At 37.5% G+C, this 17470-nt stretch overlaps 1 protein-coding gene across 1 annotated transcript; it reads right to left on the reverse strand.

Annotated features, from left to right (window-relative positions):
- Positions 1–324: 324 nt before the first annotated feature.
- Positions 325–15277, reverse strand: LOC104156213 (WD repeat-containing protein C2orf44 homolog). Its single transcript, XM_009700502.1, has 3 exons — positions 13358–15277; positions 4237–4357; positions 325–491 (listed from the first exon to the last, which is right to left on the reverse strand). Exons 1-3 carry the CDS (start codon positions 15275–15277, stop codon positions 325–327), a joined length of 2208 nt encoding a protein of 735 aa, XP_009698804.1.
- Between the last annotated feature and the right edge of the window lie 2193 nt (positions 15278–17470).

A 17470-nucleotide genomic window follows, 5' to 3' on the forward strand; every position in this document is an offset into this window, starting at 1 on the left:
TGCATGATTTTTAGCATAGTATAGTTTCTCCAAGAACATCCTGACCACAATTAAAGTAGAGGCTAGTCTCTCTGCTCCAGTCCACTGGCAGCCATTAATAACAACAGCTGTGGTAAACTTCACTCTAGGTCTGATCCTTCAGAAGAAATCATGAGGGTTCAGCCAACCCTAGGATTTAGCTATAGTATAACCATGCCACAGATTTTACAGTTAAAATACGCTGAAAGTAGTGAAGACAGCTTTCTAGTCACTCAGTTTCTGACACTGCAGAATGTCTCTGTGTTGTATTAGGAAAGAAGGTCATTAGCTTTCTTTGTTCAGAAATTATGTCACTCTGCTTGGTGGTCGCATTGAAATGCTTTTTTTGTAGGAGTGACCTCCACAGACTTCTGAACTGTCAGTTCCATCCCTTATGATTATCTCTTGTGTTGCTTTGAATATTAATGGCACAAAGCCGTCCTTGTCTGCAGTGAGCACAATCCAAGAAGAGCCTACAAAAATTAAGCAAAAAAAGAAAATGAGTGTACTGCTCTGGTTACATAAAATGTACAAGCGCGTTTTAAAAAGTCAGCCAGCATACGAGCAGAGCAGGCTTTCTTTTTGTGTGCTAAAGCCTTATTACGCTAATGACATTAAGGTCTGACAATCATGCTAAACACACCTGTGGGTAAATGCGAAGAGGGGCTAAATGAAAGGTCTAGAAAGGTTTGAGGCATTTGGTCCCTTATTTAAGTTGAAAAACAAGGTGCATCTTTGCTAGTTCTGATAAACTATAAGTATCTCCATTTTCTGAGAAAACAGCCAGCCTTTCCAATGCTGACTTTTGTTCTAGTGACATCTGCTTCTGCTTATCCTTTTTGCTCATCTGCTCTACCCAAATGATGAAGAGATCATAAAAACTGAAAAAGTTGGCAAAGAAAATGATTGTGCTGTATTTGCTCTAGAAGGAAGTAGGGATTTCCATCTCCTTTACTGTCAAGCCAAGATTGTTCAGTATGTTTTCAAGTTCATATAGCAAATGGAAGTTAGACCTTGAAGATGATTTGTAAAAGACATCATGATTTACAAAAGATGATTTACAAAAGCTGATATAATAGAATTTGTCCTTTAATTATTTATCGAATATTCTCATAAAGAGAATGAACAAAATCTTAACTGACATTTTTAATCCTTTTTTTTTCTGAAAAAATAAGAGGCAGGATTAAAAAACAAAGATATCAAAATCATTCAGATTCACTCTCTGTATTGCATAGAAGCAGAAAAGAAACCTATCCCTCCTTTGTTTTTTACTTTCCTTTGCAAGTCAGCTTGAAAATGAAGCTATGTATACCATATGTATTTTTTCTAGTGATTCATCTGTTTCCTTTTGGATTGGATATTGCAGTTCTTATAGAAAATCGTGAATTGTCTATTTGTCTTTTTTCAATTTGACGTTTTATGAAAAAGAAAAAAATATGTGGCAACTGAAAAGCATTGTGGGAGCCCTTGTATCCTATGTTTTTCTTAGAACATACGATCCTGTCATTACTGAGCAGGGGCATTAGCTGGGATACGAGATAAAGAAAGCCCTGATATGTTCTGTTGTTGAAATTTTTAATTTTGGGAGATAAAACTGTGTTTTGAAAAGGACTGTGAAAAAAAAGAAGTGTAGAAAATCTGGAAGAACCATGCTTAATTTTTGTCAGTCATAACAAAGCATGTTCCTGGACAGGGCAAATCTCCCCTCCTTATACTATTAACAGAGCACTTTTCTGAGCTGCTACACTGTTGCATGTTGTCATGTCACCTGTTACATCATAAGAAGCTTGTCATTCCAAACCATGAATCTTTAATCTTCTACTTTTAATACTTTCTTTCTAATTCTGGACAGACTTCAGATTGTGTAAGCCTGAAAGTGGAAATTCTGCTGTCCAAATCGATATTTACATTGTTGGTCAAATTGATAAAGCATACTCTTTTGTCAAGCTCTTGGGACCTTTTATTTTCATCCATTTAAATGTTTGAAATTCTGTTGTGTCATTGATAACACTTGCTTTGCAGCATATCCCCAAAAAATATTTCCACGGTGGAAAAACCTTGGGGAGAATGTGGTACCCTTTTGCTATGCACAATTATTATGATGATGACCTGCTGAAAAGAGAGACTTCTGTGTGCTAATACCAGGGCAGTGTATGACAGGCTATATTTAGTACACGTAATGGTGTTACAGTCCTGGGCTTAAAGTGCAAACAATGAGGCCAAGTTCATTGCTTGTGTAATTCTCATGATCTTAATAGCCTTGCTGTGGGTATGAATCTATGGCCTACAGTTGTGAACTTTTTTCCCCCCAATATATTCAAGTTTAAGTGTTTATTCATAGTAAAAAATGCCAGGCTGTCACTGTAATACAACCACTGTCTTCCTTACATCCCCTTTAATTATATAGTATGAAAAGATGGGAGTGATATTTTTAAACATCACGTTTAATATTCATGCCTTGTGGCAAAGGAAAGATTGAGGAATATAAACCTGTACTGGTCAGAACTGAATAAAGAGGTACAAAACTACTCCTGTCCCAAACCTGATAATTTTCCAGGATTTTGGTGAGTTTTAGAAATATTCTTGTTTCAGTTGTTCTTTTTGCTGTCAACAAACAGACTCCATTTCAGAAAGGCCACGCACCACATTTAACAGAAAGAGGGACAGGTTAGGATGATTCTGAGACATTGTCTTTTTGATGTCTCTGAAGTCTAATGCGTGAAGTTGAGGAGCAGTGTTCTGCTAATTAAATATTAAATATTCAACTGTTCTGTAGAGCTGAAAATAGGTTTTTTCAGGCCCATTATTTATTATTTTCATACTGAATTCTAAACCTCTTCTTTCATTATGGGCATTTGTTTCCAAAATCAAGAGCTGGAAATACAGGCCAAAAATGGTATCCTCCTTGCCCTGCAAAGCTGCATGGTGTTATTGCGGAAGCCTGCTGGGAAATAGCTCGGGCCTCAACAGCAAGTAGAGTTTTTTCATATATACCTCCACTGCCTTGTACAGTCGAGAGAGATTGCTGACAAAAATATGAAACCTGCATATCCTTATCTTCTAGACCAACTCTCAGGAACTGCTGTAAGTCAGGGGAAAACTGAAATGGCCCGATGTGTCTTGGATAAAGGCAGCTCCCCTAATCTGTGTGGTATTTGTAGCCCCTTTGCTTCATTCTTGCTGTCTCATCAACAACAGGGAGATAAGCAGAATATGAATGGCAGAATGGTGCATATTTTACAGCTCTTTTTTCCACTGTCCTGGTGCTAGCACCAGTAACATCCCAGGCATGGTTTCTTTTTCCTCAATAAGCTTATTATGTCATAGTCTGGTATGTAACCATCATTATTTTAAATACTGTAGCTTATATTATTGCTTTCCCTTTCTTTTTGATTTCACCAACAGTTGAATTCATTTCTCATAAGACAGGGCATACCGATTAAGCCAGTATGCCTCAGCCTGGCGGGGGGTAAGACAACGGATAAGACAGTAGTTTAAGGATTTCTCAGTGTGGAAACTGTGCAAGGAGATCATAATTATAGCCAATTACTGTGTACTCTAAGACCATAATATACTTAGACTGTGATGAGAAAAGCCATCAGAAGCATTATAGAGAAATGACTAAAAAATAACAGTATGTATGTTGCTGAGAAGGTGGCATATGTGAACAGACAGGGACAAGATAATTCAGAGACCAGTCTGGGGCTAGGATTTCCCTAGCTGCTTCTGTCATTGCAAGGTAATCGGTGGTGGGTAGTAGAAATGTGAGACTGGCAAATTAGAACATTGAGCTTCATTGTTTATCTTACAATAAAATAATCCCAAATGCTACATGATTCATATATATATCATATTCTGAGAATTAATTTTTCTCCAGCCTACTCTTTATTGTCAGGTCAGGGACATGCTTGTAAAGATGTGCAAAGAAAAATGCCAAAAGGTCTCAGAGAAGCATTTCTATTTCCAGGTAATGCAGTGCACTGCTTATTTTCTCAACCTTCCTCTGTAGAGGCATCTAACATATTACTCTGGTAGTAGGTAGTTCTATAGTTATTTAGCATTTATGTGATTTAAAGAGACAGTCTGCCGTATTTCAGACATAAAAAAAAGTTAGCTATCTCTGTTTACTACAGTATGGGGTAATTATGCTACTACAAATGCCTCTTTTACACTAAAAATCTCAGGTGAAACCAGATACCAGAATTAAAAAGAACGTACCATGTTTCATTTCAATAACGGGCAGATCAAACAGCTGCTGGACTAAATTCAAATGGATCTTGCCATCACAGAGGAGAACATCTTTTGTTTCTTCAGTAACTGCTCCATTTGAAAAACTTTTCTTCAAATGCATGCATGTAAAAGAAAAGATCTTGTTAAAGGCTTAGACATTGTGCCCGAGTTCTTTTAACCGTTCCTCTGCTCTTACTCCTTTCAGTTCTTTAGTAATTTTGCTTTTTCTTTGTCTGTCTCTGCTACAATTTATAGATGACACCACCATGCAGTGCAATTCTAAGCGCAATCTTATAGTCCCATGTGAAGAGGAATATGCCTCTTTGCTTTTTGCTTTGTGTGCTTATGCAGCTCAAAACTGCATCGGCCCTGTGTATATCATGTATTAGGTCATGCATATATGTGTCTGTTGGGCCTTTCTGCCTGAAGAGTCAGTTCAGTAGAAAGGAATGTATCATGCCCGGAATAAAGCTGTCCAAGATGCTACCAGAGCAAATGAGTACTCTGCTCAGTTTCAGTTGTACACGTGGGTGGTTTTGATAGTGTTTGGTCAGCTATTCCACCCCAGTAAAATAACCTCAGTTTTGGCACAGAGAGAATTGCAGAGTGACTGGACATAGCAACAGTCTCTCTGAAAAGCTGTCATAACAAGGTAGCTTGGAAATCCTGTGACTTTCTTTGAGAGAGAGGGAATGTTTGGATTTACAGCCCTGGAATTTGCTCTGACATTGACTAAAAGAACACACCTGAATACAAAGGTGGCATATTTGTGTTTCATGAAGTTTAGCTGGCCTTGAGAATCGACACCTTTGTGTTCTGTCATTCTGATTACTGCGAAGTGCAAGGACCACAAAGTAGCTAATATGGTTATGGAGTGGATATATATTTGCATTTACATTTTCCTATCTGCTGTCATGTGAAAGTCATTTAGCATTAAATATTTTCCAGTGACTCAATGCCATTATAAAATATACGTGAACTGGACATTTTCTTACAAATAATCTTGCTATACTATGTCCTGTGAATTTCATTTTATTCTTTCCTCTCCATACTTTCCACCTGTGTGGTTCCCATATGTTATGGGTTTTTTTCTTTGGCATCTCTTATGTTTGCAATACCCCCAGATTTAACATATTTGAATGAACAGTCTATTTATCCCTTTTCCTAGACTTTTCTGTTTTGTACATTCAGAAGGGATCCAAGTTAATGTTTTAGAATGGGTTAAAAAGATGTCATCTATCCTAACTCCTGTTCTAGTCCTGCCCTGTCTGTGTCTACTTCATACCCCTGAATCTTCCTTGCTAATATGAAACTTACAGTTGAATGAATTCACAACTGCATCTTCTCTTTGTGTGCATAGTAATCTAACCTTTGACTAAATAAATGCCTCTCTTAACGCTTGTCTTCCTAATTTCTAATTATGCTGTCTTTTGACTTGGTCGTTCCCTCCATGAACATGTGGGGGTTTTGCTGTGTAACAACCTTTCTAAATCACTTTCATGCTTCTGTACGTAGTATGTATGCTGTCATGCAACCACATTGGACTCTGTAAATCAGAATGTCTACCAACTGTTGCAAAAGTATTTTTTCCCCATTCTATCATAAATTGGCCATGCAGATAGTCTATGGCTGATTGTTATTTACTTATATATTATGACGGATAGAAGATGTAAGAACTGTGAAAATATCTTTCTGTTAACAATGTAAACTTTCCAACTTTCAAAGGTCTTCTCATCTCTTTCCCCATTCAAAACAGCCAGAAAATTGCTGCTGTGTAATTAATAGGGAAATACCTAAGGAATGCATCAAAGAAGTGTCATTTTCCTAGTCATAAACCTATAGTAACTTTTTATTACAACTATAACTATATAACAGAAATTCTTTGTCATTTTTAGGTTTCTTCAAATTATATAGTACTGTATTCTATTGAACCTAAATACACTTAAAATTCAATGGCCTGAATGTTTAGCAGTGAGCATGTGCTTTGCATTTACATTGCAAAGATGCTATTTGCCTGTGCAGGTATTTGTGCAAAGCTTTTTATTGCTGTGTATTGTGGATTAGCACATCTAACAACTACTTCATTTTCCTGAATTCAGGTTGAAATAGCCGAGTTTATTCAAACTTGGACTTTAGTTAATGAATTATAGAAAAACATGGACTGTAAATGAGACAGGCACATTGTCTTGACCTCAGTGGTTCATTTTTTCATCTAGATACGCTTCAACTCAAGAATAATCAGAAAACAGTCTAGCTCTGCCTCTGTTGACTTGAAGTCAGTTGAATGGAAACGTATACTAAGGATGGCTTCGTTCTAGTATGTTTCCTGCTTAGCCTTGCAAGTTATTTTTGGAACAGCTATTGGAAATGGAAGACATTTTTGTATATACAAAACTACATGACACCTTTTTTTTTATCCCAACCAGTTTTTCAAGTACAGACCTCAAAGCTTAGGTTTCAGAGTTGTTTGTCTTTCATCACTTGTGAGCATTCATATTAGCTATTATCTCTTTGTCATATACTTCTGTTTATAATGATAAACTTAATCATCTTTACATTTATTTTTGTCTGCTGGCAAATTCTGTCAGGTCAAGAATATTTCTCTGTTTTAATCTTCTAATTATTTAGCCTTTTTTGTTTAATGTTTAGTTTAAGTGATGATAACATGCTGTCTCTTTGAGGAATATGTACACACATGTCATATCATAGATTAACTGATTTAAACCCATGCCTTCTTGAGAGGTAGATAACTGTTAGTATTCCCTTTTTATAGATGACCAAACCATTACAGCGGAAGATTAAGAGAGTTACTCAAGGTCATGGAAGTAATTTGTCACAGAGTTAGAAATACAAGTAAAATTTCACCTTAGTACTTCCTATTTTCATGCCTTAACCCACAGACAATTTTCTAGTCAAATCTAAATTTAATCCACCTCTTCCCAAAATATGTATCTGTTTTTGCTATGTTGCTATTTATCTCCAGTAGAAGCCAGAGGGCTTGCAATTCACAGATTAATATCTCTTAATGTTAATTGTTTTATCCTAAACTAAAGTTTACTAGTAGACTAAGAACATATTAATCACAGAAGAAACAAATATATTTCCACATAAGTGAGCGGATATTTTGAGATCAAGTTTCTTTAGCCAACTTCCCTGTAGTATGTCAAGTCCAACTCTCCCTCAACAAAAATCCAACAGAAAGAAACCATCAATTCAAGAATTGTTTTCCTTCATCTGTATCAGCCTGCCCCTTGATCAGATTTTATAGCCTATAAAGGGTCCTCTGGGCAGCAGCCAGCCCATCACAGCCCATCACAAACTCTCTTTTGCCCAGCATGTTTTGGAATGCAGAAATATATGAGAAATAAACAATTTACTAAGGCAAAAAGCATTCCTGGATTAGATATTATACACCGTATGTCTGCACGATAAATAAACATATCTTTTCTCGCTTTTTTGAACCCCACTGAGCAGTCAGCTAGTTCTGCTTCTTGACCTTTTTCACTATTTATCTTCTGTTTCCTAACGCACTGCCTACACTTGCCTGGATGCTAAGATCATGTCTGAGGGTGGTGAGGCACTGGCACAGGTTGCCCAGAGAAGCTGTGGATGCCCCATCCCTGGAAGTGTTCAAGGCCAGGTTGGATGGGGCTTTGAGCAACCTGGTCTGGTGGGAGGTGTCCCTGCCCATGGCAGGGGGGTTGGAACGAGATGGTCTTTGAAAGTCCCTTCCAACCCAAACCATTCTGTCATTCTATGATCATTTTCCTGAACTTAAATTCAATGACTGATGAAACAGTGAGGTAAATAAGAATATGCTACCAATCAGAATTGTTTTTACTAACACTGGGTTAGTGATCGATTGCCGTTTGAATGTGTCTTTCTTGCACATGGATGTCTAGAAACATAAAATGTTTTCCAGATGAGGCCTCACAGCTGTGTTGCCCACTATTGCACTGCTTACTGGATGTACCTCACTGCTGTACCCACCGACTGCCTTTGTTCTTTTCATAAACGTATCACGTTTTTGATTCATAGTCATCTGGTAGTCACTTAACATGTGCAACTTTTTGTCATCCTTAGTTGTTTTCAGCTAATGAATATCCAGTTTATAGCAGAAATTCCTTCTATTAATCCTGGAATATATCACTATGCATTTCATATTAGTTCATTTCAATCCATATTTTTTTATTCTAGGTGCTAAGGTGATCAAATTACAGGTGCGATATCCTGATCCTCTATTGAAAATACTACTGACTTTATGCCATATGCAGATTTTATTAGCATATCTCATCAGTTCATTAAAAAAACTTTTAGATTAGCTGGAAGATCAATCATGAGAAAATCCACTAGTAAATTTCTTCTATTTTCTTTTATATTAATATAACTGTTTACTATCTTCCTTCCAGCTAATTCCTTAACCGTCTTGTATTTCTTCTATTAATCTCTGTTCTCTGCTGTTGAACAAATAATTTCCCCTGTGCCTGATTTCAAGTACTGTGCTGAATTACAGGTATTTTAAATATTCGTCGTATCCTTTGTGTTAATCATCTGCTCTTTTATAAAGGAAATGTATCAGGTTAGTCAGTCACACCTCTGCATTGTAAGGTGAATAGTGCTGTAGTTGCCTATAACTCTATTTTCACTTTCTTAAACCCTTGATTTCAGCTCTTTGTGTTGTGTTTCAATGGTAAGTTCAGTTTTGATGCCTTAATACCCATTAGTTCAGCTTGCTTTTGCCTTGCCCCCACGTTCATTGTGCAGGATGAGAAAAAAGTAGTAAATTAAATAGATGTCGGGGTTCTGGCCCAGAAGACGATGAAAAGAGGGTTAGATGGCTAAGGAAGAACACTGAAGAGGAATGAGAAGTATGATTTTTTACATTCAAAGTATTGTGTCTCATAAAGCCTTGTGCAGCATTGCCACAGGTAGTATTAATTAGGTTTGGCAGCCTGCACTGCTCCTCTTCCCTATCGTCATTTCTACTGTTGCTATGATTCCTGTTTGATTTTTGGTGGACCTTGATTTTATTTTGGTGGAGATTTTAATATCTTTGCTTACCCTTGTGTGGGACATTCCAATTGCAACCCTAATTAACCTGTGAGAGAAGCATAAGCCTATAAAATGCTTACCTCGGAGGAGATCTGAGGTGCCCAAGGGTGCTTAAATCCCAGTGCAGTTTGCATCTATGGTGCACATCAGCATTTCAGATGATAAGATGCTGGGATTTCTCTACTCTTGGCTCCCTGTTAAAAGTTCCTTAACTACTGTTTCAGGTACATCGTCATCTAAGATATATCCTTAGTCCTCATGCTCGTGCTTCCATGATGTTTTTTTTTTGAGTGTTGGGATTTTTAACTGAGATGTTTACTTTGAACAGTACAAAAACTTGAATTCATTTTTGACATTACATATTCCTTTTCTTTTGCACCTATGTATCCAACAAACAAATCATCTGCTCTAATAAAAGGTATTGTGTCCCCTCTACAAACCCTCCTTGTCTGCTATTGATCAGTTTCAGCACACTGTTGTCAGAATTTGTTCTTAACAAATTCCTCAACCTTTGCTCAAAATGTTATCCATGCATTAATCACACCTTCTCTTGACTACTGCAGGTCTTTCTTTTATGGTCATCCTAAATCTCTTCCTTCTAAACTACAGGATAGCTGACTAGTTTCTTACTCCAGGGAGCAGTCATATTGCCTTCCTCTTCCATCATTTTCATTACTTTCTTTCTATTGCTCAACCCGAGTCAAAATTGCCCTTTGGATTTCAGAAAGGTTCATGGTCTTATTACAGCTGATCATTGCAGCCTGGTCTTTGCTCATTTTACTGTGCCACCCTTACACCCACATTCTTTATCTCTACTTCATGTATTTCTACCAGAAGAACTTTATTGCCTTATGTTTGGATCCTTTCTATTCTTCTCTCAGCTCTGTGTAAAAAAATTGTTTATTTTATAGCTGACCTTGGCAATAAAGTTTCCCATAGTAAATTGTATGAAGATGTTGTAAAAGTACAAATTGACTTGTATACAATTATTGGTGAGTGCTAAGAAAAGGAAGTCATCATGACTAATTGCTGAAAAGATATTTATTTCCGTTTAATTATGCAATATATGCTCTCAGTGATATACACTTTTGATATAATACTGCTTGTGAGCAAAATGTAGGAGTTTTAAGATATTCTTCAGATTAAGATGAATCTTATTCCTTCTGGAGAGGTTTGCCTAAATGCCATTAATTTCAAATCCAGATTGGCTTTTTTTCCACTGTAATTAGCTTTTGAATGAAGCTAGTTTAAATATTCTGCAGCTGTTTCTTTTCTGGGGGAAAAGGATGATAAAAGTATCTTTTTGCAAAACGAAACAGAAACAAATCTGTGACAGATCCTCATATCTTCTTTTTTTTTTCCTTTTTAAATAATATCCTCATTGCATTTGTCTGTCTGCTCTCCCACACTATCCTGAATCACAAGTCTGTATGTGATGAAAGAGCAATAATATTTGCTTTTCAGGGTTGAATGATCAAGTCACCTCTGGTAGCCGAATGCTATTACACAAGTGATAGTGCAGTGACATTTCCAAAGTGTGAGTGATCATGTTTTTCTTTCATGGCTATGGGCTACAAAGATTATAAATTCTGGTAGTACTGCGTGGACGTGACTTCAGAGAAGTTACAGATAGGCTAGCACTAACAGAATGAACAAAGGTTTTGAAGACTATTTAGCGAGCAGACATTATGAATTATTAAGTAATACACATTCTGTTTTATAGTATGGTTTTCTAAGCAGAGCTGGAAACATGCATAAATATGTCAATAATGCTTCTGCACAATGGTGTTCGTAATTGCCCGTTAATTATTGCTACATTTTTATCTATTATGTTTTAAACTTTCCTTTTGTGTTTTTAATGCATAAATATGGTTATGCAGTACTGATCGTTGTATTTTATAGTATCTCAATCAAGATTAAGCCTCTGCTGTGCTGGGGATTATACAAACACTTAAGAAGACATGCACTTGGCACAAAAAGCTGAAAGATAATGGCCATATTATTGACTGGACTGCAGTGTTCCTAAAGCTTAGAATGTTTTTCACGGGCTGATATTTATATCATAAGGCAATAAAGCTATTTCCTGACTTTTTGCACTGTGAATACAGAGCCTGGCTGGAACCCACAGCCCAGCTGGTCTCTGAGCTCACAGAGTGCTAATCAACTCCTGAAGGAGGAACCAGGTTCAGATGTCTGAATCCAAACTAATCAAAACAACTATTTTCTGAGAAAATTATTAGCTGCCTATGAAGCAAATATTTCCCTGTCTGTCTGCAGGCCTTTTTTCCATCAGTCTATTTTTCATTATTTTTTGGCATCACGCTGTGGTCCTGTTAGAGTGCAGAAGAGGGGCTGAACTATGCAAGGCATTAGTTGAGACTTACACAGAAAAGCTGTGTGTGTCAGAAAGACATTAAGTAGCGCTTTTTCTGAGTCATTATAATGCAATACTAGCGGTGCTTTCTGCTGGCTTAATGTGAAACTAACCTGTTCAGACAAATAAGAGTCTTACTTTCTAAATATAGTTAGTCTAGCAGTATTTTAGAAGCACTAATATTTTTTTTTGCTTCCAAAGGAAAAAAAAATGATAATTAATTCTTAGTGCTTGTGCAAGCAAACGTGCATAGTGACTTCAGATCTTAGATTAATGTTACATGTCACAGACAAAACTTCTCTTTGGAAAGGTTAATCCAATCGAATCTAAGAGGTAGGGCTGCTTGCTAAATAAATAAGTTGATTTACGCTAAGAAATCAGAATTAATTTGAACATGCTGGAGAACAGAACGGCTTGCTTCTTGGCAAATAAAATCCTAAATTATTTAAAACAGACATGTTGCTTTTTTTCATCAGAATTTGTATAATGTATTCAAGTTAAATTATTGACTAATTCAGATCGAAAGCTTTGCTTTTATCCAGAGTACCTAACATAGTAGAATGTGCTTAACGCCAAGTAAACAATTGCTAAAAAGTGATGAATATGATTGAATTGAGTCACCATTCCCTTAATGAGTGTTTAAGGAGGGGTACTTCAATGTCTGTATGGGTTCCTTAAAGTAAAAGGAAGTCAAATTAATTCGAGAAGTACATACTTCAGCATCATCACAATGTAATGTATTACTTTGACATAATGCTGCTTATGTTGCAGTACCTAAGAATGCATTTATAATTGGTATCTACATGCTGAAAGGGACTCCAGTTTTAGCAGCAATACCACTAGCATCAGCATGACCAAAAATATTATCAGTATAATGTTAGTATTGCTGTCAATAATAGTAAGAATAATAACCAGAAATAATTATGCAACCTACATTCCTTAGTTGAAATTCTTATTGAAGCCAGTAGGAATTTTGCCAAAACAAGGGTGGGATAGGAACATGATGATTTGACATTTGTCTGTTTATTTAATGAAATTATAATTACATATTGACAGATTATTTTTCCAGAAAATTTGAAGTGGTAATATGTTTTACAAATTGAGTATGTCCAGCTCTGTGAAGATTAGTGGTGAGAAATTAAGGTAGAAATAAGCCAACTTCATGTCATGCCCATCTGAGTTTTCCATAAATTGAGATTCAATACTTTGTTTCAGCCTTCATGAGAGTCTAGGTATCTTCAATCTTTGGATTTGAGCTTGGGTTTGAATTTATTATGTTTCTGGTGGGCTACTGTGCCACCCTACTCATAGGCTCATCTCTGCACTAAACTAACATATAAACCTTTTGTACATTAACAACTATTTGGCTCTGTTCTCTCTCTTTGATAGATACACACAAAAGCAGCTAGTATCCAAGACAGTTGTGCATAGCCAAAGAAGAACGAACAGACACAAATCTCCCATGTGAAGTATCCTCTAAGTTACCCACATCATCCTGAGTGATTGTTTCAATGACAAATTATAATATCATTTTAAATTAAGCTTGATGCCAAACTCAGGTTACATTTCTCATCAGTTAATAAGAATTAAACTGCATTCTCTTGGTTTAAAGCTAAATAAATACAGGATTGTTTAGAAATTCAGTGTCCTATCACAGTATTTTTAAGCTGACAAAAAAGTTACCTGGTAAGTGATATGAACAACAGGTGGTTCTTGTGAACATGGGTAGGCTAAAGATATCCTCCTCCCATTTTTAGCGAAGTCTGTTATTTCAGAAAGACTCAGTTGTAACTCACTGAAGCTGCCACAAAGTCTCTCTAAATTTCTAGATATGTGACTCATTCCTCTTTCACTTGGCAAATTGTTGTTTTTAGGAGAACTTGATGTTTCTTGGATCACATTGAACTGCACTTTAGGGGAGGCTGGTCTGCTGGAAAGCCTGGTAGGTGTTCCAAAACCAAGAAGAGACACTGAACGATTGGTAGGTTCAGCATCCAGTGTTTCCAAGGCCACCGAGGGGTCACCTGGGAGCCTTTTTTCATCCAGGTCACTTACACTTGACGAAGAGCTCTGCTCATAACTAGGGCTCTTTACTTCTTCGATGAGTCTTCTTCTGCCACTAGGAGACTGAATAACTGTGCTTCTTGGTATTAACAGCTCCTTGCTTTGAGGTTGGTCTTCTGTAGCAAGATTTTCAAAGAACTTTCTTTTTCCAGGTATATTAACAGAGGATTCAACATTATAAAACATATTCTGTTTAGTCTCAGGCAGTGCTGAAGAATCTTCTTCTGGCATCAATTCTTTGATCATCAGACGCATTACATACCTGTCTGAACTTGAAGATGGAATGAGACTAGGCTCAGGGAACTTTTGCTTGCCAATCAGAATCAATAGGAGTTTATCTGTCAAAAAGCATAGGCCCTTTGGTCTTTCATTTTTTTCCAGCTGGATTTGTTGAATATGAGGCATGCAGGAAGAGGTTACTGAGTACACCAAAACAATATTGGAAGTATTAGAGGCTACTGCCACAATCTGAGCTCTAAGGTCAAAAGCCATTATATCAGGAACCAGAATACCTGGGATGGTAACTTTTCTGGTGGTGGTTACCTTCCTCTCAAAAGTCACCAAGATCAAGTGAGAAGAATCTTGAGCATTTGTTGCTGCAGAGTCTTTGTGTTTCAGAGTAATAAGAGGACTGGGATCAGACCGACGGTGGTTTGTAAGGATATGGGTTAAATCCACAGGACCTGACGAAGAAGAAGCAACTGAATCGACACCTGATCTATCTGAATCTGTGGACTTTCTTCTCAGGTCCATGGAGTATTCCTCATCACCAAGCACCAGAGCAGACTGTGAGATTAAAGAACCAGTTTCTATACCAGATGGCATATCAAATGCAATGCCCGCATTCAAACCACAGATATTATCTAAAGGAAGCTCAGTAGCTACAGCAATTTGGAAATCCAGTGTGGCTTCTATAGCACAGATATAACCTCCCACATCAAAGACTGGGCAAAAGGAGCAGGTATTTAGAGTTTTCTGAGCATCATCCCATATGTAGGAATGCAGGGCACTGCCTATAGCAACTACTAAACGATTACCGTCTTTAGTCCAGCAAGCACAGTGGATAAGCCCGCTGCTTTTGATATCTGCCTTAACTCTAGTATTGTCATGACGAACAGCATGCAAGACTGAAGCATCTCTTTTTGTAAGCACGGCCAAGACCTCCTTCTTTGGATGCCAGACACAGCCCTGAGAAAGCAGTGGAAATGGCTCACCAATTTCACAAGTCTGAGAAATCAAGGGTTTGTTCTTCTCTGCAGTGCTGTAGCCCAGCTGCCAAATGCTAACATGCTTTTTGTGCTGAACAGCGAGCAGAGCTGGGGTGTCTGTAGAGCACCATGGACCCCAGTAAAGCCCATGAACATGTTCAAATTGACCAACAACACTTGAGTCTCCAAACTTCAGCTCTCCGTTACGATAGTATAAAGCAGTCAGTATCACTTGCTTCCCATCTGTCCAGGCAATTCCGTGCACGGGGTGAATGGCCTGATATAAAGCATTGAGGCCAGTTCTCAGCAGCTTTGCCTTTCCCAGCTCCATCTTTTTAAGCTTTCTGTCTACTGATGGTTGTTCCAAAGTAGAGAATCCATGGAATTCACTTGCAGATCACGATGAGGAAAACTTTTTCTCATATCCCCTTCCTTTCCAGAATCAAGCTGTTTTTTCAGCTAATAATCCAAGAGCCTATATTGTGAACTCCTTCCCAGTAAGCCTGCAGCTGCTCTTCTAAGTATAAATCCATGTCAAAGCTGCTTTTGCTATGGCTTTTCCTGGGAGGAGTTACCATCTTCATGTGATGGCTAACAAGGTTTAATGAATTACTGTACGTTTTCGTAGAAGTCTATTTTTAACTCCTCACTGCTGGGAGTATATTTAAAAATAACACTCTAATACCTTGACCTTCAGTGAATGAAGGTCTTTGGTGAAGGCTGGAGAGAGATCATATACTGTTAAGCCTAAGTATTAAGCTACAGCCCGAAATAATGACCTGACACTTCTTTCAGCCAGCCTTTGAAGGATAAAAGAAGATTTAAACATACCTGAGAACTATACAAGGCAGATTGCAACCTCTGATGGACAGCATCTTTCAAAGATGCAAGATCCTAAGTGGCTATGAAAGGAAAGTAGAAAAGCGAAATCATGCTCTGTTCTGTTAGTAGTTACAAGAGAATGAAGGGAAGTGAGATTTTTAAAAAAAGCAAAGACAACTGATTAGCTTTCATTTTACTGGGACAGATTTCCTAGCTACAAATATATATTGATTTCTTTCTTGGTCTTCCCAGCCACATGTATCTGAGGACTGTTCGCTCATCATATAGCCAAAATGCAAAGAGGAAGCCAAAATTTTCCTGTTTCCCTAAACTCTGCAGTTTCTACAATATGTAACATAACATCCTGCAAAGATCCTTGGGTTGACAAAGACCCAACCAATAAAGTCATGTAGCATGGTGGGGCTATGTGAGGATATGCCAGTTTGGCTGGGCTGTCTTGTTTCAGGACCAGAGCTGGTTCAGATGGACTACCTTGAGTGTCTCCATTCTCCCTCCTCAGTGCATCCTTTTCTGGGGGTAGCTTGTACAGAGCTTGCATATTGCTGACATAAATTGTCAGGGTGGGATTCATTACTTAAGTATAAGCAACAATTCCTATTTTCAATGCCCTAGGATACCTGAGACAGCTATACTGGGCTGACAGATATGGCACAGGACTTAGAGAAGAGTAGCTGGAGTGGCAGCTGGCAACAAAGAGATGATCCCTAGATAGTCCCTAGACTGTCTAAGATGGCATTAGAAGCTTATATACAGGTAACTGAACCTCATCCTCAGCGTCTTTTTGTAGTTTTTGTTTTGCCAGCATCTCCTTTTCTGCTTTGACGTAACTTGTGCCTCTTGCTGTTTACATAAAACAAATAATATGAATAAATTAGACCTGGGCAGAGGTGTACGAATTATCAATAATATCACTATGGTTAAAGATGTAAGACTTAACTATACACATTCTGCATCTTTGGCTGATTTATACTTCATATATTTTTATAGTGCTGCCTGGGAAAAACAGACCTCTTGTTGAAGGCAGTTGGACTTCTATTGTAAGGATTTTTTTAGTATCCTTTTTCCAGGTGTTTTTACTGAGGATTGTGAGTACCACTAAAGAACTCCCAAATTTAAGCGGAGTAATCATATCACATTCTCATTCACAGCTACTTGGTTTTTGTAGATTATTTCATGAAGATTACATTCAAAATCAAGACTTTTTTATATTCGTCAAGGACAAGCCAGTAGTGATGACTGGAATAGGTAAAAATTAAAAAGTTCAATACACAGGTTAGAAGATCCCTTTTTATGTAAGACTCCTAAATTTTTGGTCCCTGTCTGTGCTTGCAGTGAAACCATGGTTTTTAATGATTTTACCTTACCCGTTGCTGACACAGATGCCCAGGCCCCACTTAAGGTGCCACGCTGCCACGCTTGTTTCATTAGGAGCTGTAACTATTCTGTACTTCCTCAAAGTGGTAGCAGGATTATTGTGTCATATATTAGTGGTAGCTTTTTACCTATAGTAGTTATAATGAATAGATTACATTAAAATACAATCCCAGCAGCTCCACAAATTTGCAGAGTCTGTATAAGATATTTTTGTTTTGCTTTAAGATAATGTGCTTCACCGCCTCGCTGTCTTCTGGATGTATTTTATCGAAACTGATAAAGCTATTCTTTAGCACAGCCATCTCAT

The sequence above is a fragment of the Cariama cristata genome, unplaced genomic scaffold (assembly GCF_000690535.1).
Source record: "Cariama cristata isolate BGI_N322 unplaced genomic scaffold, ASM69053v1 scaffold28015, whole genome shotgun sequence".
In the NCBI taxonomy this organism is placed as follows: Eukaryota; Metazoa; Chordata; class Aves; order Cariamiformes; family Cariamidae; genus Cariama; species Cariama cristata.

Coding starts and splice junctions, on each gene's coding strand:
- LOC104156213 (XM_009700502.1), bottom strand. CDS start 15,277: ATGGAGCTGGGAAAGGCAAAGCTGCTGAGAACTGGCCTCAATGCTTTA. Junction 4,358..13,357: donor TTGTTCATATCACTTACCAG/GTAACTTTTTTG, acceptor ATGCATTTGAAG/AAAAGTTTTTCAAATGGAGC. Junction 492..4,236: donor CGTTATTGAAATGAAACATG/GTACGTTCTTTT, acceptor TAATTTTTGTAG/GCTCTTCTTGGATTGTGCTC.